The sequence below is a fragment of the Aspergillus wentii genome (assembly GCF_001890725.1).
Source record: "Aspergillus wentii DTO 134E9 unplaced genomic scaffold ASPWEscaffold_4, whole genome shotgun sequence".
NCBI lineage: Eukaryota > Fungi > Ascomycota > Eurotiomycetes > Eurotiales > Aspergillaceae > Aspergillus > Aspergillus wentii.
The window spans coordinates 3,995,334-4,015,597 of NW_024467835.1; the positions used below are offsets into that span (position 1 = coordinate 3,995,334).

Genomic DNA, 20,264 nt, shown 5'->3' on the forward strand with positions numbered 1-20,264 from the left:
TATGGGATATGGGGGTCCTGCCTGATAGGAGTAGAGGGTGTTGCTGTGGATATGCCCGAGGCCGTAGGTGAAGAGACTCCCGACCTATATTGTCAGGATTCAGTATTCATATCAACTGATGGACTTACAACAAAGGTGACTCCGTTCATTCCACTCCACAAAGCCGTCCTCATCGTCTGCTCACTCCGTCGCCACCACATCTGTGTGACAGCCACACAAGACGGAGCTAATGGTCAGTATGTCGATAAAGAAAAGAATATAAGACATACCAATCATAGCCTCAAAAGATCCCAACGCAAACCGCATCCCAAGTAAGCTTTTAAAATCCGTACAAGCAGCCATGATGGCCAAAGAACTTCCCCAAAGGAAGACAGCAGACCCGATTAATTTGCCCGTCGGCGCTTTAACCAACATGAAAGCTGCTAATGGCTGCATAACGAGTTGAGCTAAATATAATATCGATCCAAGCCAGGAATATTCCTGGCCCTTGAGATTCGCATCGTCGACGATTCCAAAGATGGATACATAAGACAGAGAAGATTTGTCGAGTTGTTGGAAGAAATAGGCACCTAGGATGAGGGGGAGAATACGTCGGTCGATACGTTTCAGGACGGCCTTTTCTTCTTCAAGAGTGAATGTTTGGTTTTCCACTGTTGCGAGAAACTGGGCTGCCTTTTCTTTGGGTGCATTATTTGTGTTATCATCAGGCTGCACCGCGATGGTATCTTGAGGTGGATTCGCCATTGTTGCGTATTGCTACTTGCCAGTTCATCCATACTGTGGAGACATTATATATCACAACGGGCTACAATATGCCGATATCATCATGTAAATAGCCTGTAGGATAAATACATCGGGGCAGCTTTCCATTGATGGAATCCATGTCAGATGATCGATCGCGATAAGATATACTTGAGTTTATCCCCGCTTCCCCAGATTCCCCGCATCCCCACCACGCTTTGATTCATGGAAAATATGCGCCTCGCTCTAGCTATAAACATGGTCTATCCTTGATGATCCGCAATTCGGTGTATTCCGCTCCGGTAAAGGTATATAGAATGTCCCGTCCTGGTGCTTTTTGAGTCCATCACCAGCAACATGAAGAAATACGCGATCGTTGGAACCGGTGGCCGCGCCATCTTCTTCTACAAGGCTCTGGTTACTGAGTTTAAGGCTACAGCCTCTCTGGTGGCCTTTTGTGATACGAATGCTACTCGCATGAACTATGCCAACTCTCGCCTAGAGTCATTTGGCCATGAGGCAATTCCAACCTATCATGCAAGTGACTTTGATCGCATGGTCCGTGAGACTAAACCAGATGAAGTTATCGTGACGACAATTGACCGTACTCATAATGAGTACATTGTCCGCGCACTCGAATTAGGCTGCAACGTCATTACTGAAAAACCAATGACTATTGACGCTCCACGATGTTGCCAGATTCTCGATGCTGTCGACCGTACGGGTGGTCGGGTACGTGTCACCTTCAACTACCGATATGCGCCTCACAATACAAAAATCTACGAATTACTCTCCTCCGGCGCAATCGGACAAGTCAACTCGGTGCACTTTGAATGGATGCTCAACACCTCACACGGAGCAGACTACTTCCGTCGCTGGCACCGCGACAAACGAAACAGTGGCGGCTTACTGGTCCACAAATCGACGCATCATTTCGACCTTGTCAATTTCTGGCTTCAGAGCCGTCCGGAGACAGTAGTTGCCATGGGAGATTTACGGTTCTACGGAAAGGAAAATGCGGAGAAGAGAGGAGAAACCAAATTTTACTCTCGCGCGCATGGGAGTGAGAATGCCCGTCAGGATCCGTTTGCTTTGCATCTTGACCAGAATGAGCAGTTGAAGGCTATGTATCTCGATGCGGAGATGGAGGATGGATATCACCGTGACCAGAGCGTGTTTGGAGATGGGATCAGCATCGAAGATACCATGGGTGTGATGGTGCGGTATCGATCTGGGGCTGTCTTGACCTACAGTCTCACTGCGTACGCACCGCGGGAGGGCTTCCGAGTATGCTTTAATGGCAGCAAGGGACGTCTTGAAGTCGAAGTTGTTGAACAGTCATATGTCAACTCTGGCGGGGAGCAGGCGATGGAAGGCGCATTGGAGAGTCGTTTGATTCTCCTGCGGCCCATGTTTGGAAAGCCGGTGGAGATTCAAGTCCCACATGGACCTGGAGGCCATGGGGGAGGTGATCCGCAGTTGTTGAATGATTTGTTTGGCGATGCCGCAGAGGATCAGCTGGGACGAGCAGCATCTCATATCGACGGGGCCATGTCAATCCTAACGGGGATTGCAGCTAATATTTCGATGCAAAAGGGGAGGATGGTCAAGGTGGATGATGTGTTGAAGGTATAAATTATCTTTTTAATGGAATGGTTCGTTTCTGTGTTTTGTGCTCCCAAAATACATAACAAATCTCAGCATACATAGCAAAGCTTCCGGCAAAATGCAAACACTCAGCAATTAAGTACATGCGTCTTCTATATATTCCTCCCAATCCTCCTCGTCTACAAGATCATATGCTGTGTGGCCATTTTGATCCCGGATCTCTTGATCTATACCATTCTTGAGAAGGAATTTAACCATCTTTGTACAATAACGAACGGCATAATGCAACGCGGTCATGTTCCCCTGATCAACAGCATTAATATCCGCCTTCTTCTCGAGCAACCTTGTGGCCATTCTTTTGTCGCCACAGCCTGTTGCCAAGTGCAGCGCTGTTCGCCCATCCCGATCTCTAGTGTTGATATCGAACCCCTTCTCAATCACAAAATCCATAAACTTCGTGTCGGCTAAGCGAGCTGCAAAGAAAAGCGTAGACTGTCCACGGTCATTACACACCTTGCATTCGGCGCCGTATTCGATGAGTAATTTCGTGGCTTCTTGGTGGAGTCTCTTTGTTGCAAGCAATATCGGGCGATTTCCAGATAGATCCTTCGCATTCGGGTCTGCTCCTTTGGCGATCAAGAGGCGAATGGCTTCCAAGCGACCGTATTTGGATGCAGTGAATAGAGGTGTTCTGCTATCATGATTGCGGATATTAGGATCAACCCCTTTGTTGCAAAGGAACTCGATAACCTCCAAATGCCCAAAGCGAGCTGCGTATGAAAGCGCGGTGCGACCACGGCGTGGGACAACCTGCAAATCAGCGTTTCTCTCTGCCAGCATGGCGACGATTTCAGCATTTCCAGTAATCGCTGCGAGTATCACCGGTGTCGCGCCATACTCATCCTCTGCTTCCACGTCCACACGGCCCGATGCCAACAACATCTTGAGAATCGATGGCTTGTGCAATCGTGCCGCAATCGCAAGTGGTGTCATGTTGTATTTGCCTCTTGCTTCGAGATCGATATATTTTCCACTGTCCAAGAAGGCCCTGACGGTTTCTTCTTTGTCGGACCTTATTGCATGTGAGATCACGGGTGTTCCGTTGTAATATTTGGTGTTTGGGTTCGCGCCCTGATCCAACAAAAGCTTGACTACTTCCGTACGTCCATGGAATGCAGCCAAGTAGATCAATGGTGGTTTTGTAAATCCATTATCATAGCCAGTAATATCGCCATTTCCGCCATGACCATCTTTTTGGATCAAGGTGGCTGCTCCTACATCGAGGCATTTGTGGATGGTGGCCATGGATCCCCACAAGACAGCCCAATTCAGTGCTCGTGCTCTGCTCGCAGAATGATGAACATTGTAGCGGTAGAGAAAGGGGTCCAGAATGCAGTATAGGGCACCGTTGCGAGAGAATTGATGTCTGCTTCGTGTAGGTTTTCTGCGATAAGGAGGAGGATCTCGTTGGGGAAGTCGAGTAACATTTTGATATTGGACGGATTTGGTTATTCTGCTATAAAAGAAGATAAACCAAATAGGTGTAGGTATGACCGTAGTTTTCAACAAGAATAGTGAAGAGAATGGAATACAAGAAGAAATAGCATGCAAAGACGGGGCAGCAGTATACAGCCCGGTCGGGCCAGGCACAGAATGCCTATTCGGGCCTAGTGTCTCTCCTCTGCTTAGCGCCGGCAATTCCCGTTCCCCAGGCTCCACTTGCCTATTTTCATTTGCATCGTCCACTCGTCATTACGATCTCCTCGCAGCATACAGATGAATAAAGGAAGGAAGTTGAATTTAGAGCCTAAGATTCAGCTCTAAGAGTATTCCCAGTTAGTGTCCAGTATCTACCTTGTTGACAATTAGCATCTACAATTGATTTGTCGACTCACTACAGAATGGTGCTTGTCAAATATATTATAGCAAAAAGTTGGCTTGGATGAGCAGCGTGTTATAATCTGGATGATATAAGATACGTACACAATGTAGAGATCTTTCTAGTAATAATACACCTACAATAGAAAATTTTTTTAAAAAAAGAGAGGGAGGGAGAGGAGACAAAATCGGCAGGCGAAACAATGATGCCTCAGGTTGCGACGCCATGTTGACGTGGTTTCCTCCTTGGGACTAGTCCCTTTCCCAGCGCCTTCTCCAACTTCAGCTTCGTCTCTTCATCATCTTTCTATCGACAGTCCATCGACAATTCATTCTGATTGGCTTCAATCATCACGTTCCAGCTTGGTTCAACTACTTGACATCTAAACCAGTCGATCACCCCAATTGGATGAACTCTAGTTCAGGACGGGCGGCCCGCCATGCTTCCTTGTACACCCTCCCGACCCCCAGACGCGTGGCAACTTTCCTCACTTCATCCCACTCAACCATCAAGACGAGATACAACGGAAAGCCTCTGATGTTATTCTCCTCTCCATCGAGGTGATGATACTTGGCTTCGGCCATTTGAATAAATTCGTATCGATTGTGATGGACCAAGTCGTATTCCATACCGTCGAGTAACACGTTGCCAACGAATTGTGATTGCTGGTTTTGCAACTCAAGACGCCTTGGCCGATTGTTGCATTTCCATTGTGCGTCACTCTGTTGCAAAATAGGTGGCCCGATTTTAATGTTTGCAGTTATGCTTCCCCAGAAGTACAAGCACTGGCCGCGTATGCGTCTGTCCAAGGGAATGCGGAATGGGATGCTCGGAGCTGTTGCCGGTTGCACGTCTCCATTGTCATGAAGGCACGATGGACCCTTTTCCCAATCTGCTGGGTGATTGAAATCCCTGTATGGAAATCCAATACCGTTTCTGTTGACGGGGATCAATTTTCGGGCTTCCTCGCGCCAGATATACCATCTAATCAATGGTCGTATTCCTTCTTCTCCAGCTTCCACCACCTTGAATAGCAGCAGTTTGCCGTCCAAATCATATTCCATGTGGTAGGTATTGTCATATGCCACTTGGCCTATCCATCCACACCACGACCAACTGGGAAAGCCTCGTCTTCTTGTCAAGCGCTCGGTCGGCCTCCATAATAATGCAAAGTCAAGCATGGCTTCTGGCAAACCGGATAGCATGGGGGATTTGAAACACACCGAAAAGATATGTGACAACCCTGCAAATGCTGCGAGGATATCATTTGGATTTGACAAGTCTCGATGAGTATACTGCTTGACTGCCTTCGCATATTCCACAAACGATGAAGGGCGCACCAGACGGGTGACACCATAACGGGTATATTCCATACATCCATCGTTCCAGACAGAGTCGGCCTGTTCGCCAAGTTGTTGGTGTTTAAGCGAAATCCAATCGAGTGATTTCAGTTCCATGGTTGGATCGTCTGTTGGCATGTCCTCGCGGCAGCTCATCTCCCGGCAATGCCAGATGACTTCTCCCCGGGTAAAAATGATCAACCGTCGCGACAGAAGGCGTTCTTGGTATGTCCAACCACGGGAGTTCCATTTTGATCCATCGATGTTGTAATCCCGCGTTGACAGTGGGGCAGCCATGGTGAGTTCATTGTTGATCTTTGCCCAGCGCTGGGAAAGGTCGCGTGGTTGCCCTTCATGGGACTCATCAGGGGTTCGTACGCCGATTAGTCCATGATTTGCAGTTTCCCCGTCCGCTGCAACCAAGGTTGCCAATGCACTGCTGTATATTCGATCCATATTCTTGATGTGTTCGTGTTTGTCCGGACTGTCCTGGATGATACAAAGTGTATCTACCCACAGATACCTTTCCCCCATGTCACGCACGACCTGAATGGCATCAACAATGGTTCGTGGCAGGTGATTCCAGTATTTTTGAAGGCCGTCCTTCTTCGTCAGTATTTCGTAATTCGCTTCGTTCAGTACCAGCATGTCCGTTTCCCCCCAGACATATGAAAGTGCCACATATTCGCATGTTCTTAGACTGCTCGGAACCTTGATGTAGAGGTGTTTGACATCAAGAACACGCAGGGAGGCTGGGCGTTCTACACTAGATGCCCATCCGGGAGTACTGCACTTCGTGCCATGTCGTTCTTTACACTTGTTTAACCACGTCTTTGCCACTGATGGATCAATCCATCTGGGATCCAACAGCTTCCCAAGACGGTTGAAGGAAGGCACGAGGCTGTCATGTAGTGAGTTCGAACTGGCAAGAAAGAGGGGGAAACTGCTCAGAACTTGGAGAGATGCATTAGACTGGCGACCGAATCCCCACAGAGTGACCATCAGCAAACTTGGGTCTTGCGCCTCAGGCCGAGTGATCTTCACGACGCAGCTCAGTGGGTGTTTGTTCGGGGCGCGTGCTCTTTGAAGCTCTTCTTGTAGACCAATCTCATTTTCGGCGACTCGAAAATTGGCTGTTGCAGAACCCAGAATCTCCCTGAGCTTTCGGTAGCCAACAGAATATAATGCCATGATGAAGAGAGTCTCCAGAGGTTCGAACGCGGCACTCAGAACGTGACTCGATCCCTCGTGACGATGGTGTCCATGCCCGAATGGCCAATTAAGTTCATTGAATTCCCAACCTCTCTCAGCCCATGTTTTCATTGTGTGATCTTTCAAATGTGGTTGAATGTAGTTGGCAACGGCAGGATGTCGCAGTGGATCGAGCTCCGGATCGCACATGGTATTCAGAATTAAACCACACAGAAGGCACCAGTTGCTATGAAGGAGGATCCTCGATAATGGCGTTGCCCATTCTCCAGACCATCTTAATTGGCGCCGGACCGTCCCGCCAAAAGTGGCAGCAATGCTCCTGCAGCGACTGCAAATTCCTTCCTGGCCCCTTTGACTTGATTTTGCATCATCAATGTCCTCTTTCGTTCTCAGGTAAGCATGGTAAAACCCTGTTTTGTCGAGCATTGATTGAGCACCCGTTTTTGCTCGATTCACAGTATAACCTTTCACATTATTCGACCACCTTAGAAACCCATGTATGGGTTTTTGTATGCCCACTTTCTGCCTGTGATCACTTGCACTCGGGGTTCCTATGTTGGGGTTGCTTCGTTGCTCCCATTGTGCGAGCCTTATTCTCACGTCAGGAAGAGGCAGTTCATCTCTTTCTTCACCGGGCATCTTGATTTGACGATCCTGGCAAAAAAGGTAGTAGTAGTATGTCTCGAAAAAAAAACCACCTGGGATAATCTTTGAACGCAAGAATCTGCTTCAGGAGGCAGAGATGCTCTCTCAGAAAATATCAGAATTTATGGGCGACAAGGCTTCACGTTAAGACCTCGATCGGCGAGGCTGAAAAAAATCCTATTTCTAATCATATTGCTCGCTCTTCAGCCTCGTGCGGACTTCCTGCCATAGATCCCTGCATTTCGTAATGCACGCAACAGCCTCGTCCGCGATGGTGAGGGGCTCTCTTCCCTACTTTCCGGATTTCAGGATCAACAAAGGAAAGGACTATTTACCACACTTGGACAGTGCACTTGCATCAGACAAATCAGGTTCTATTCCCATCTTGGATGTTACATTGCAGTTCAAGGTGGGTTCTGTTTGATCATATAATTACTTTTTTTACGCCGATCCCACCTTCAAGTAGTTGTTGGTCTGCTTTCCAATACGTGTCAGTCGATGGATATTCGCTTATTCTTCGAGTGGAATGATGAATAATGGAACAATGACTCATAATGATGTGGACAGATCTGTTACATCTGGGATGTCTGATAACCTAGCGTGATCAGCCTTGTGGCAAGATAGATAGACTTCCTGACATGCTATTTATCGGACAGATAACCGAGCACCAATTACGATCATCGGGAGACGGCGAGAAAACTCTACCATCTTCTAGAATCATGACCAATATCTCCGGCGTCGTTGGTCAGCCTTTGTTCCAATAGCCACAGAATATTAACGCTGCAAGTGATCGAATGTGGACTATACTAATCTGTTCTGATTGATGCGCCTTTCCTATCCATGATAGAGTAAAATTTCTGTCCAAGGGCAGTTGCTATTTTTGGATGCCTATTGGCTAGACTTGTCTCATTCCGAACAGACTGAATAATCCCTCAGATGATTCCAGCTTTATCTTCAATGATTATTCAATTGGACACACCCTTATTTGCATACTCATAACTCTGCATCAAGCACCAATATCCCGGAACCCGATCCCTCCAAAGAGCTGCAAATCCAGCCACATCCTCTCGCCAATCTCTTTGCAGTTCAGAAGAGACCGATGCCCAGTTGACCAGTTGAACGCCATGCTGCATTAGCCGCTTATGAGCTGCCTCGCGGGTGTGTTCTGCAAAAGTCCCGGAGGCATCTGTGACAACAAAAACCTCGTATCCGTGATCGACAAGACTGAGGGCAGGGAACGTTGCGCAGACTTCGGTTAGAACGCCGCTGTATATTTCGTCAGCGATATTCATCACAAAATCAGATGAAGCTTACCTGATGACAACCTGCTTTTTTCCTGTTGCCTTGACAGCCTGAGCAAACTCCTCACTGTCCATCGCATTAATCTGACCCGGTCGTCGGATCACCGTAGCATTTGGGAGGTTATCCGTAATCTCCTTCACAATAGGACCATTTGGACCAGTTTCAAATGAAGAAGTCACCACACAAGGGGCTTTGAAAAACTTAGCCGTGTCGATCAGGGCGAGGACATTATTGCGGAACTCGTCGGCGCCGAAATCGCGGACGAGTTGGATGAGACCGGCTTGGTGATCGATGAAGAGAAAGGCACAGTTGTTCTTGTCGAGTCTCTTGTAGGAGGGCATCTTGCTGGTATAGACTAACGGAAGAGGCATTTTGATGGGACTACAATAGACAAGAAGAGATGCCTCTATATGGTCATACGGTGTTTATATGATAATATATGATAATATGATAATGGCTGTCGTCATCCATCTATATCATTCTTACATCAGGAAGCTCACAAAAAATGACTTCACACTCAGCATAGCCCATCCTGGCTGTAAAGAATATCGGGTTATACTGCGCTAACCCGAAGTGTTACTCATCAAGATCTACCGTAGCTATTCATATATTTTCTCCGCATTTGTTGAGGCCATTTACCATTTTTGGAGTCTTGCCATATTCCAACCTCCACAGGGTCTAGATCTATGATGGTATGGAGTAGCTTTTATATCAAATGAGTATCGGCATTTGCTTATGTGAGTGGAGATATGCTGGAATGGATCTATATATCTTATCTGAGGTATTTTGAAAAACAGAGTTAGGTTTCGGGGTCAAGTTGATCCATGATCAGGGAGTCCACTCGCACCCGACACATCATCTGTCAAGTCCAGATGAGTGGAGTATATGAATACTAATTGAAATAATAATATGAACAGTGTTTGACATGAGCAAATAAATGCCGGTCCGAAGATTGTGCCTGCTCCGCTTTGGGCCAATCAAAAAAGGGCCTACTACTTCCGCCGTGATCCCGAACGTCATCAATTTCGTCATAGGTGTGTAACTGTAAGGGGAGATTCCTATCACCATTCTAAATAACTGGAATTAATGAGAGTACAGTATCAACTATTAAGCGACTACGATGCTCTCTCAAGTACGAGTAGCGACCCGATCAAAAGCTTCCCTCGTGCCTACGCCGTGGGTTGTTTCAAACTGCTCAGGGACATGTCTTCACCGATTCTCGCGAGCCCTTGATGTTAGGCATTCTTCGAAGCGTTTCATATCGGCCACCCCTCAGCACCGGATCAAAGAATATTTCCCACCTCCACAGTCACCAGGTGTCAAGCAAGTCATTTCAGTATGGTCACACCCAGTGTAAGCCAAACATCCCATCCTTCACATTATCCCACTCGCTGACTCACATACATCAGATACACGGAACAGCAGATGCGCGACATTCAGGTTGCTCATCGAGAGGCCAAGGACTGGTCTGACTGGGTGGCTCTTGGAACCGTTCGCTTCTTTCGATGGTGTGTGGACTCTGTAACTGGCTACAAGCATCCGAAACCAGGCGAAGCCCTACCAGCTCGCTTCAAGATGACGGAGAAGAAATGGTTAACTCGGTTTATCTTTCTTGAAAGCATAGCGGGTGTGCCTGGCATGGTGGGCGGAATGCTGCGGCATCTGCACAGCCTCCGACGGATGAAGCGAGACAATGGCTGGTACATACTGCTTCATCTGAAATACATTTGATGTAAAGACTAACAGTCTATCTCACAGGATTGAAACACAGTTAGAAGAAGCATTTAACGAACGTATGCACCTTCTTACGTTCCTCAAGTTAGCCGAACCAGGTTGGTTCATGCGCTTCATGGTGATAGGGGCCCAAGGCGTGTTTTTGAATGGATTCATTCTTTCTTACCTTATCTCTCCCCGGACCTGCCACCGATTCGTGGGCTACCTCGAAGAGGAAGCCGTTATCACGTACAGCCGGGCCATTGAAGAGATTGAGGCAGGTAAACTCCCCGAGTGGAACAATTTGACCGCCCCCGAGATCGCGGTGCAGTATTGGAAGATTCCCGAAGGCCATCGCACAATGCGCGATCTGATCCTGTACATTCGTGCAGATGAGGCCAAGCACCGTGAGGTGAACCACACCTTGTCCAACTTGAACCAAAGAACCGATCCCAATCCCTATCAGATCGAATATGCCGATCCGAGCAAACCACATCCTACCAAATCCCTTCAGAATCTGCAGCCGACGGGTTGGGACAAGAGTGATGTATTTAAGTGAAAATACTTCAATGATCATTGGGAAAGAATCGCGACCACGGATATATGTCAGATATAGGCGTTATCCCATGTATTGTGTGTCTTGGACTTCTTTGATACACCCCCTTTGGCCTCGAGGTAAAAATCAACCAGAATGGCTGTAGCAGCTTTATAGATGATAGGTCTGGGATGTTTTCACACAGAAGGGTATGCTGATATATAGATAATGAACTACCGTTTTTCACATAACCATCCCAGGGAATGATTGTAAAAAGACAAAATATACAGTAGAGCATGCCAGAACAACAAGTGTAGCGGGGACTCGGAAAGCGATTGAATCATACATTTGCTTGTTTAATGTGTCGATGCTACTTTCTTCACAGGTTTGCGTTTCATTAGGTGTACCGATTTCCGGGTCTGTGTCTGTATGTTGAGCATCCATCTTCATTGTACTATCGTTTGTAACCGTGATGGAGTTGGAGAAGATAGTGGGCGTTGATTGTTGTGATTGAGAGTACGAATCCACAAGACCAATCTGATTTTGATGCTGATCATTCTGGCTAGAGTCACTAGCTCGTTGCTTTCGCCAATCCTCTGCATAAACGTCAAAATCAACCAATATTAAACCAAGAAAATTCATACCGTAGCACAGCTCTAGAACCTAAAACATCGGCAAAGCCAGCAGGAGAAGTGACATAATCTGACCGAACCCTAATGCGTTGTCATCATCATCGGATTCGTCCTGAGGGAGGTGGTTATATTCATCGCCCTCGATGGACTGCTTTAGGCCATAGATGGAGCATGTGAGGGTAACTAGAGAAGTACCGATTCTCCATAGATCTTTAAACTGAGAGCACCATAGCTGGACCATGGTGAAATAGAGAAGAAACGGGATGAAGATGATCTTGCTCATCACCCACCACGCCCAGCTGGTAATGGATCCTTGATTCCGAGTAGAGCGGTTTACCGTGGCCATGTATAGTCGTGGAAGTGATAAAAAGGACAAGGCTTTGTTCAGGAATGACACGATCGGGGTGAATAATCGTCCCAGCAAGTCCCATCCTTCAGGGCACAGAATGCATGTCACCATATAAAGTCCCCAGGCCCAGAAGATAGCAGACACAACAAAGGGGCCCGTGCTGTATATATGTGCTTGCCATGATATTTCAAGGCCATGGGGGACGTCCTTTAAGATGCACTGTGTGGGCAGCTCATGGCGACCGCTGTATATGATTATGATATTGTGCATGTTCGATGCAATGACGAAGCCAAAGATAGCAGCTACCCAAAGAAGCCTCCAGGCTCTCATGAAAATATGGTCTTTGAGAGAGTTGCCAACAGTCATAATTGCAGACTGGTGAGTCAGAAAGCTGACTCCTCCGAGATAGTAGGCAATGCAAAAATGAAATTGAGTGATTTCGCATGCGTTGGCGTATACAGCGAGGAATACAGCAGTACCGGTGATGAGCTGCTGGTCGCTGAAAACTAGCGCGATGGTTCTGACTGTTTCGAGAGAAACAGATATCGGTATCTTTGGGTGTGATGTATCGTAGATGTCTTGCCACCCACCTTACACCACGGAAAGCAAGACGATCAAGAAAAGTCATATCATCATGGTCGAAGGCGAAGAAAACAGCGACGCAGAAGATGAATGTGATCCAGCCAGATATCAAAAATGCGACAATTACCTGTAACTGTTAGACGGTGGTCGTATAAATAAGTACTTTTAACACACACCGATTCCTCCCTGTGGATAATCTCAGCAAACAGATAGGCCTCAGTATGGTGAGGGAATACCTACTACATCAGGATTCGGGGGTATTTGATATCCATTTCCTACTGGGGTGCAATTTAGATTTCTGCACGACATTCTCTGTAACAAGATAGGATGAGATCAATCAACTTGGTTTCGTGATCATAAGTTGATTTGCGATAAGGCTGTCTTATATTTTACGATTACTTGTTGTCTTGGCTGAGTACGTAGCCATGAATTAGCCAAAGCGACGATCATGACAATCTGTCATATTCGATACATTATTGGTGCATATTGCAGTCTCAGGCAATGCTCAGCCTCGTCTTCTACCTTGGGACTTTCATTGTTACTGAATAAATGTGTGGGGCGCATGCAATCGAAATGGGCAGTGTATTCTCTATTCAACATTTAATATCCACTGATCATTTAGTGCACCGTTGAGATATCAATATCCTGATATTAATATGTGATGGTTACACGATGACCAAAATGGGCGTAGAGGATTATGTCAGATTTTGGGCAGCATCAGCATAAGCAGCCTTGAAAGTGCGGGGCATCTTCAATTAAACACAGCGTCAGGAGAAAGTAGAACAATCATCTCTTGTACTATACAAAGTTGATAGTATAATGTCTACATACGACTACATCATCTGCGGTGGAGGCACAGTCGGCTGTGTCCTGGCATCGCGCCTCTCCCAAGCCGGTCACAGCGTTCTCCTCGCCGAAGCTGGCCCCGAAGACTACAATGAACTGGTTATGAACCCGCTTGGATCTGCGCTCCTGCATGATACAGACTTCGAGTATAAGTTCACAGCCACCGACCAACCACACTTGGGAAATAGGCCAGTCATAAACCATGGGGGAAAGCTGCTCTCGGGTTCAACGGCTGTGAACTATGGGATGTGGACGCGAGGACATTCACGCGATTATGATGCATGGGCTGAGCATGTGGGCGATGAACGCTGGAACTATCAGAACATGCTTCCGTATCTCAAAGCAACAGAGACGCATCATACTCACACAGCCAGCTCAGATATCCATGGTTTCGCAGGCCCTATCTCGACCACCATGGGGAAACGTGACTATCCCTTGAGAGAGCCACTGCGCAATTCCTTGACAGAAGCAGGACTCATATTCAACAGCGATGCTAACAATGGCCATCCTTTCGGATTCAGTTTCATGACAGAGACCTGGAAGAATGCACAGCGTCAGCCGGCAGGAAAAGCATACGACCTGTCGAAAGCTACCATCCATACGAATAGTGTCGTCTCTCGGATTCTCATCGAGTCAAACAAAGCAACTGGCATTACGCTGGTCGACGGAACTGAATACAGAGCCAGCAAGGAAGTTATCGTCAGCTGCGGTGCATTGAAAACACCCCAGCTGCTGATGCTGTCTGGCATCGGTCCAAAGGAGCATCTTGAGGAGCACAATATCCACACCATCGCTGATCTCCCAGTCGGCTATAACTATCACGACCATGTTGCGGGATCAATCTTTTGGAAACTGAAAAACTCAGACCAAGGCCTAGCACTAGGATCGCCACAGTTTAGCAATCCCCAATATCTACATGGAAACACCACCGATTGGGTGGTGACTACCTCCACGCCTCGTGATGGACTCATTGCCGCTGCTAAAGCTGACAAGATCGATCCTCAGGATCCGTACATCAGAGAAGAGCGCGCCAACGGTGAAATAATCATCTACTACGCTCCCATCGCTGGAGGAGGAACGCAATTCAGCCTTCCACTTGATGGACAGCACATCGCTACACTCGCTGTGCTGCTTCTTCCCACAAGTCGGGGAAGAGTGAGTCTTGCAAATACAGATCCTATGTCAAATCCAGTGGTTGATCCAAACTATCTCGCGACGGCTACGGATCGTGCTGCGCTTCGCTCTACAATTCGTCTCGCATTCAAAATCATGGAGACAGACGCTGCGAAAGAAGCTATTGCAGGCGAAACCCCACCCCCTGGACACAACGCGTTGACTAGCTCTTGCACTGATGAAGATCTCGACGAGCGAATCGACATCATAGGAAGTAGCCTGTATCAGAACGCCGGAACTGCAGCGATGGGAACGGTTGTTGATAGCCAGTGTCGGGTCTTGGGTGTTAGGGGCCTGCGTGTTTGTGATGCCAGTGTGCTACCACTTCCCATTGCAGGGCATTATCAAGCACCGATGTATGCGATGGGAGAGGCTGTTGCTGATATTATTTTGAATTCTTAAGGATCTCATGGGTCTCGTGTTTTCACGGTTGGACGGAGGCTTGATAGTAGAAAGTTATATAAATTCAGATTGTATACCTTTCAATCCGCTGCCCAATTTAAGAGTCTCAGTGACCTTCCTCTTGAAGAATGCAGCAGCGTTGCCGTTCCACAAGTAGACATACTCCATATGCGCCGTAATATCATCACTCGAGGCACAGACGGGGTCATTGGGGTTGCAGTAGTCGGCGATCAAGTCTGAGTAGTGCTCATTCAGAAATGCACGCTGCTTTTGGCTCCGTGGGTATTTATATTACGGTCAGCTATGTTTATATATGGTGCAAGACAGTGCTTACCCCTCAGCGCTTCGAGTGCCATTGCCCATGTTGTATGTCTGATTTGGCATGTGGCACGGGTCTCCATAGAAGACGATGGCGGAGACTATCAAATCAGAATTATTTTATGCGAAAGACAATGACGAGCATCCTTACTGTGATTCTTCAAAGTAGGCGACATAACAGACGCAGTCAAATTGCCCAAGTATCCACCGCCACCAGCCAACGCATCACTGATACACGGAGCACCTTGCGAATCCCCAAGAATTCCATTTTGATTTTGTCAAGGTTAATCAAGGATAAAATAAGAGACAATAAAATAAAACATGAAGAAAGGGGAGATTGAGATAGCATTTGGTGTAGCTACGTAAATCTGAGCCTGCCAGATTCAGCTTGTTCGGCTGATGAAATTTCCCTAGTGTGAAGATCACAAACAGTCAAGTTTCATCTACATTGATAGAGTCTTTGATCCCAGAAAGAAATCATATCTACGCGGTAGTCTATTTCAACTCCATCATTACACTTGGTATGACGATACTCTAAGCAATAGACGAAGGCCCTGTCATCTGGACCTAATAAATCCTCGATCAATGCCAAGTCAATGCCTGTGCGCCCATGCATATTTGCTTGAATCCCATTAGGACATTATGTTGCAGGGACAGTAGCGCCGGAAGTAGTAGTGACAAAGGATAATCGCGAAACACATGCTGAATTAAAGGTTGAAAGAAGCAGGGTTTACACACAAAGGATTTTAGCTGTCTAGGCCGACTTTGGTGACCTAAATACCTGTACAATTTAGATTCTCCTGCGCAAAAAATTGCGAATGACACTCCTCGAGCTGGCGGTGTAGTCGTTTGATCCCTTGCGGCGTTTCCCCTTGCCTTCCTGTCCGGATAGATGAGTGTTTACCCTATTAATACATGGATGCTCATGTGTCAGTCTGATGTAAATTCATATTGATGCCTAACTATTACTGGAAGTTAACTAAATACAAGCTTCCAGAGAGTACGGAAGTAAACTGAAAATAAATACTTGATCATATCATGATGATGTTACACACCCCCTGGTGCCTGGACGAAGCAAGGTGGTAACCTCGTGCAGATGCTGCCTGCATGTCACGCGTATACCCGCCCTTCATCTTCACCCCTTGAAATAACTACAACGACACCAACGACAAGACGAACAACACCAGAATGCACGTTCTTCCAGTTATTGGTGTTCTACTTGCTGGTCTTCCAGCGGCCGTAAGGACTCAAGCCATTGTATCCTCACCAGGCGACCATGCTATCATCCCAGGATGGCGTCTTCAGTCGTCTCTCCGCACCTCAAGCGACATCCCCTCTATCTCCAAACCGGGGGCCAATGTTTCCTCCTGGTATCGCATCGGATCGCGTGCGACTGTCATGGCAGGCCTGATCGAGAATGGAGTTTTCAATGAAACGGACTTGTTCTACTCGGACAATCTGGATAAAGTTGATCAGACCATGTTCAAGTCTGCGTGGCTGTACAGGGAGGAGTTCACCATCAACTCCAAACAAACGAAGAGCCAACATTTCTTCCTTGACACGCATGGAATCACATCCAAGGCAAATATCTTCCTCAATGGACAACGTATCGCAGCCCCAGATTACCAGGATGGATCGTACACCGGCCATCGGTACGATCTGACTCCTCATGTAAATTCTGGAAGTAACTGTCTTCTCATCCAAGCCCATCCAACCAACTATCTTCGTGATCTTGCCGTGGGCTGGGCAGATTGGAACCCATTTCCCCCTGATAATGGAACGGGCGTTTGGCGCGATGTGGAGATATCGCAAACTGGCTCTGTTACTGTTTCTGCTCCAAGAGTTATTACGGATTTTAGTGGCAACGCAGATCGGGTTTCTGTCACTATTGATGTTGATATCGCTAACTATGACGGAAAGAAAGTGGATGGTACCTTGGATGGAATTATTCAGTCGGACGATGGGTCGCAGAAACTTCCCCTGCGACATGACTTCCAACTGAAGGCCCATGAGAAGAGAACTGTTTCTTTCGGAACGACGATCAATAATGCCCGCATTTGGTGGCCTGCACTATGGGGGAAGCAACCCCTCTATACAGTCCAGGTCAATGCCTCTGTTGGACATGGTGTCTCTGATATTGGAAAGCGAACGCGCTTTGGCATCCGGCAGATCAGGTCGATGCTTAATTCCTTCAACGATACTTCATTCAGTATTAATCGTCAGCCATTCCTTGTGCTCGGGGCGGGATATTCACCTGATATTTTCCTCCGCTTTGATGTCAACCGTGTTCGGAAGATTTTCCAGTATATCCTGGACATGGGAATGAACACTGTCCGTTTGGAGGGAAAGATGGAACATCCCGAATTTCACGATTTGGCAGATGAGATGGGGCTAATGGTAATGGCTGGTTGGGAATGCTGTGATAAATGGGAGGGGTGGACTGTAAGTAGTCACTCCTACATGGTATATGGTTACTGACTCTATAGTATAACGACGACGTCGCCGCCGACAAATGGAACGACCACGACTACACCATCGCCAACTACTCCATGCTCCACGAAGCAGGCATGCTACAGCCCCATCCCAGTCTTCTCGCCTTCCTCGTCGGATCCGACTACTGGCCCGATGGCCGTGCTACGAAAATCTACGTCGACGCATTCAAGGCGATGAACTGGCAAAACCCCATTATCGCATCTGCTAGTAAGCGTGGCTATGCGAAACCGCTCGATCCATCGGGAATGAAGATGGAGGGACCGTACGATTGGGTCCCCCCGAATTATTGGTATGGAGATCAATATGGAGCAGCATTCGGCTTTGGGTCCGAACAAGGTGCTGGTGTTGGTACGCCTGAGAGGGAGAGCTTAGGGATGTTCATGACCAAGGATGGGATGGAGAGTTTATGGACCAAGCCCAAGCAGGGACAGTATCACATGTCGCAGAATTATTCCCATTTCCACAATCGGTCCATCTACAATGATGCTTTGTTCAACCGGTACGGAGAGCCGAGCAGTCTGGATGACTATCTCCGCAAAGCCCAGATACTAGACTATGAATCCACAAGAGCCGAATTCGAAGCCTTCTCCATCCGTCGGGATGCCCCTCGACCTGCGACGGGTGTTATATACTGGATGTTGAACAGTGCGTGGCCTAACCTACACTGGCAGTTGTTCGATTATTATCTTCGCCCAATCGGTGCGTATTTTGGGGCCAAGATCGCGAATCGTCCGGAGCATCTTGCCTATGGCTATGGTGACAAGGCAGTTTATGTGATTAATCATTCTTTGTTGGGTCAGAAAAGAGTCGTTTCTGTGGACTTGATTGATGGGGGTGGGAAGACACTTGGACACTGGAATGCTGTTATCCAGACTATTCCCAACTCGTCGAACAAGGTGATGAACGTACCTGGCATTGACAGGATCCGGGATGTTGCCTTTCTCCGTCTTGTTCTCCAGGATCCTCGCACTGGTGACATCCTCAGTCGGAATGTCTATTGGCTCTCTCCCACACAAGATGTGCTGGACTGGGACAGATCGACTTGGATTACCACTCCTGTTTCATCTTATTCGGATTATAGCGCACTGAGCAAGTTATCTCCTTCCTCGGTCAAAGCGACTGTCAAAACACCAGGCACTGGCAAAAAGTCGTCGAAACAAGCACAGATCCTACTGACAAATAAGTCCAATTTCCCAGCGTTCTTCGTCAAATTGACTCTTCGTGACCCGAGAACCGGAAAGGAGATTTCTCCTGTCTTCTGGTCGGACAATTATGTGACGCTATTCGGGTCGGAAAGCATGACTGTCGCGGTGGAGTACGACGGTGTGGCCGTGGTGGAAATATCGGGACAGAATATTGGTACCACGATATTGAGGATATGATTTGAAGAATGGTTAATTTATCTTGCTATTTGATGTGATTTAGAATGCTTTAGGAGAACTGGGTGTGTCAAACCGCGAGAAATATTCAGATAGCCATTGAGTAAAAATATACATTCGCTTCATCTCAAACTTTGAATGGCCTTCGAACTCATCAATTTATCTCGACTTATCTACTTTAGACCCCGTTTAAGTATTTCTTTTACCAATCTTCATCAGTACAAGCAACGTGGATCATGATTGGCCAGATCATGGCCAACCCCACATCAGTATAGCTGCTTTCTTCTCTCCTTCTATTTCTTCCCTTAAATGGAATGCTCATTTCCTCTTGAATACATGCACGTAGCACGTCATTGCTCTATATTGCTATAATACCCTCATCATCAACACCGGGCATGCATCCGACATTTTCCCCGCCTCCGCTGAGGGGTGGATTTTCCTCATCAGGACAAAACACCCGGGATCTTGGCCGTATCGGGAAAGCATCCGAGTTGTACATCCATACAGCACCATGAATATATATATAGACAAAGAGTGTCTTTTTAAATAATTTTCCAATCGTAAATATCTATCAATAAAAAAACAAAAGTGTGTAACTCTTAAAATCCTCCCTTTTAGGACTATTACTGATACTCTTACTATGCGCAGTGTCTAACAATCTCGTTCCTCTGACCGTCATTAAAGGCGCTGGCCACGAGTTCATCCCGCTTCCCCAGGGCGAGAACGCTACTACCGCCGACTTCCACTCCATCCGCACCCGGACGACTGATTCCCCCTCGTACTTTACTTCCGGGTTCTATAAGATTGAGGCTGGCCCGCAAAGACCCGCACACTACACTTTCGAGGAGACCAAGTATGTCCTGAATGGTCAGATCGATATTCTGGTATGTTGTCTGATCCCGTGATGCTTTCCTTCTCATAAATGTAAGCAATATTAACCATCGCTCTTTGATTAAACAGGACGAGGCTACCGGAGTCACCCATCACCTCGTCCCTGGAGACTTTGCTTTCTTCCACGTCGGATCCAAGGTCAAGGTTTGTCATGTCCTCTCCATCACAGGTAGCGATCAATTGGCTAACACAGCTCACCTTTTTCTAGTTCTCGACCAAGTCTC

The 20,264-nt window shown here is 47.2% G+C and overlaps 10 protein-coding genes across 10 annotated transcripts; 4 read left to right on the forward strand and 6 right to left on the reverse strand.

The window, feature by feature from the left end:
- Nucleotides 1-56: 56 nt before the first annotated feature.
- On the reverse strand, nucleotides 57-393 carry ASPWEDRAFT_41417 (uncharacterized protein). The gene is made up of 2 exons (XM_040835555.1): nucleotides 270-393; nucleotides 57-226 (listed from the first exon to the last, which is right to left on the reverse strand). The coding sequence occupies exons 1-2, from the start codon at nucleotides 340-342 to the stop codon at nucleotides 93-95; spliced, it is 207 nt and encodes a 68-aa protein (XP_040689880.1). The 5' UTR covers nucleotides 343-393; the 3' UTR covers nucleotides 57-92.
- Nucleotides 394-1,055: 662 nt separating this feature from the next.
- Nucleotides 1,056-2,625, forward strand: ASPWEDRAFT_537591 (Gfo/Idh/MocA family protein). The gene has a single exon (XM_040837943.1). The coding sequence runs from the start codon at nucleotides 1,099-1,101 to the stop codon at nucleotides 2,374-2,376; it is 1,278 nt and encodes a 425-aa protein (XP_040689881.1). The 5' UTR covers nucleotides 1,056-1,098; the 3' UTR covers nucleotides 2,377-2,625.
- On the reverse strand, nucleotides 2,626-3,141 carry ASPWEDRAFT_74402 (ankyrin repeat domain-containing protein; the record flags this gene model as incomplete). Its single annotated transcript, XM_040839466.1, has 1 exon — nucleotides 2,626-3,141. A coding segment is annotated over one exon (516 nt), but the record flags the coding sequence as incomplete, so codon positions are not given.
- A 1,482-nt stretch (nucleotides 3,142-4,623) lies between these two features.
- ASPWEDRAFT_28777 (HET domain-containing protein) lies at nucleotides 4,624-7,419 on the reverse strand (the record flags this gene model as incomplete). The annotated part of the gene is made up of 1 exon (XM_040833177.1): nucleotides 4,624-7,419. The coding sequence occupies one exon, from the start codon at nucleotides 7,417-7,419 to the stop codon at nucleotides 4,624-4,626; it is 2,796 nt and encodes a 931-aa protein (XP_040689883.1).
- A 971-nt stretch (nucleotides 7,420-8,390) lies between these two features.
- On the reverse strand, nucleotides 8,391-9,068 carry ASPWEDRAFT_52030 (hydrolase; the record flags this gene model as incomplete). The annotated part of the gene is made up of 2 exons (XM_040837692.1): nucleotides 8,391-8,691; nucleotides 8,740-9,068. 2 exons carry the CDS (start codon nucleotides 9,066-9,068, stop codon nucleotides 8,391-8,393), a joined length of 630 nt encoding a protein of 209 aa, XP_040689884.1.
- Nucleotides 9,069-9,804: 736 nt separating this feature from the next.
- Nucleotides 9,805-11,218, forward strand: ASPWEDRAFT_134941 (alternative oxidase). The gene is made up of 3 exons (XM_040829331.1): nucleotides 9,805-10,080; nucleotides 10,137-10,427; nucleotides 10,486-11,218. The coding sequence occupies exons 1-3, from the start codon at nucleotides 9,848-9,850 to the stop codon at nucleotides 10,997-10,999; spliced, it is 1,038 nt and encodes a 345-aa protein (XP_040689885.1). The 5' UTR covers nucleotides 9,805-9,847; the 3' UTR covers nucleotides 11,000-11,218.
- A 289-nt stretch (nucleotides 11,219-11,507) lies between these two features.
- ASPWEDRAFT_537676 (uncharacterized protein) lies at nucleotides 11,508-12,426 on the reverse strand. Its single transcript, XM_040837946.1, has 2 exons — nucleotides 11,620-12,426; nucleotides 11,508-11,571 (listed from the first exon to the last, which is right to left on the reverse strand). Exon 1 carries the CDS (start codon nucleotides 12,320-12,322, stop codon nucleotides 11,639-11,641), a length of 684 nt encoding a protein of 227 aa, XP_040689886.1. The 5' UTR covers nucleotides 12,323-12,426; the 3' UTR covers nucleotides 11,508-11,571; nucleotides 11,620-11,638.
- An 879-nt stretch (nucleotides 12,427-13,305) lies between these two features.
- On the forward strand, nucleotides 13,306-15,234 carry ASPWEDRAFT_41422 (GMC family oxidoreductase). The gene has a single exon (XM_040835556.1). It carries the CDS (start codon nucleotides 13,358-13,360, stop codon nucleotides 14,957-14,959), a length of 1,602 nt encoding a protein of 533 aa, XP_040689887.1. The 5' UTR covers nucleotides 13,306-13,357; the 3' UTR covers nucleotides 14,960-15,234.
- ASPWEDRAFT_172997 (uncharacterized protein) lies at nucleotides 15,014-15,453 on the reverse strand (the record flags this gene model as incomplete). The annotated part of the gene is made up of 3 exons (XM_040831009.1): nucleotides 15,014-15,233; nucleotides 15,294-15,378; nucleotides 15,429-15,453. 3 exons carry the CDS (start codon nucleotides 15,451-15,453, stop codon nucleotides 15,014-15,016), a joined length of 330 nt encoding a protein of 109 aa, XP_040689888.1.
- Nucleotides 15,454-16,465: 1,012 nt separating this feature from the next.
- Nucleotides 16,466-20,054, forward strand: ASPWEDRAFT_52033 (putative glycosyl hydrolase; the record flags this gene model as incomplete). Its single annotated transcript, XM_040837693.1, has 3 exons — nucleotides 16,466-17,719; nucleotides 17,764-19,093; nucleotides 19,798-20,054. 3 exons carry the CDS (start codon nucleotides 16,466-16,468, stop codon nucleotides 20,052-20,054), a joined length of 2,841 nt encoding a protein of 946 aa, XP_040689889.1.
- Between the last annotated feature and the right edge of the window lie 210 nt (nucleotides 20,055-20,264).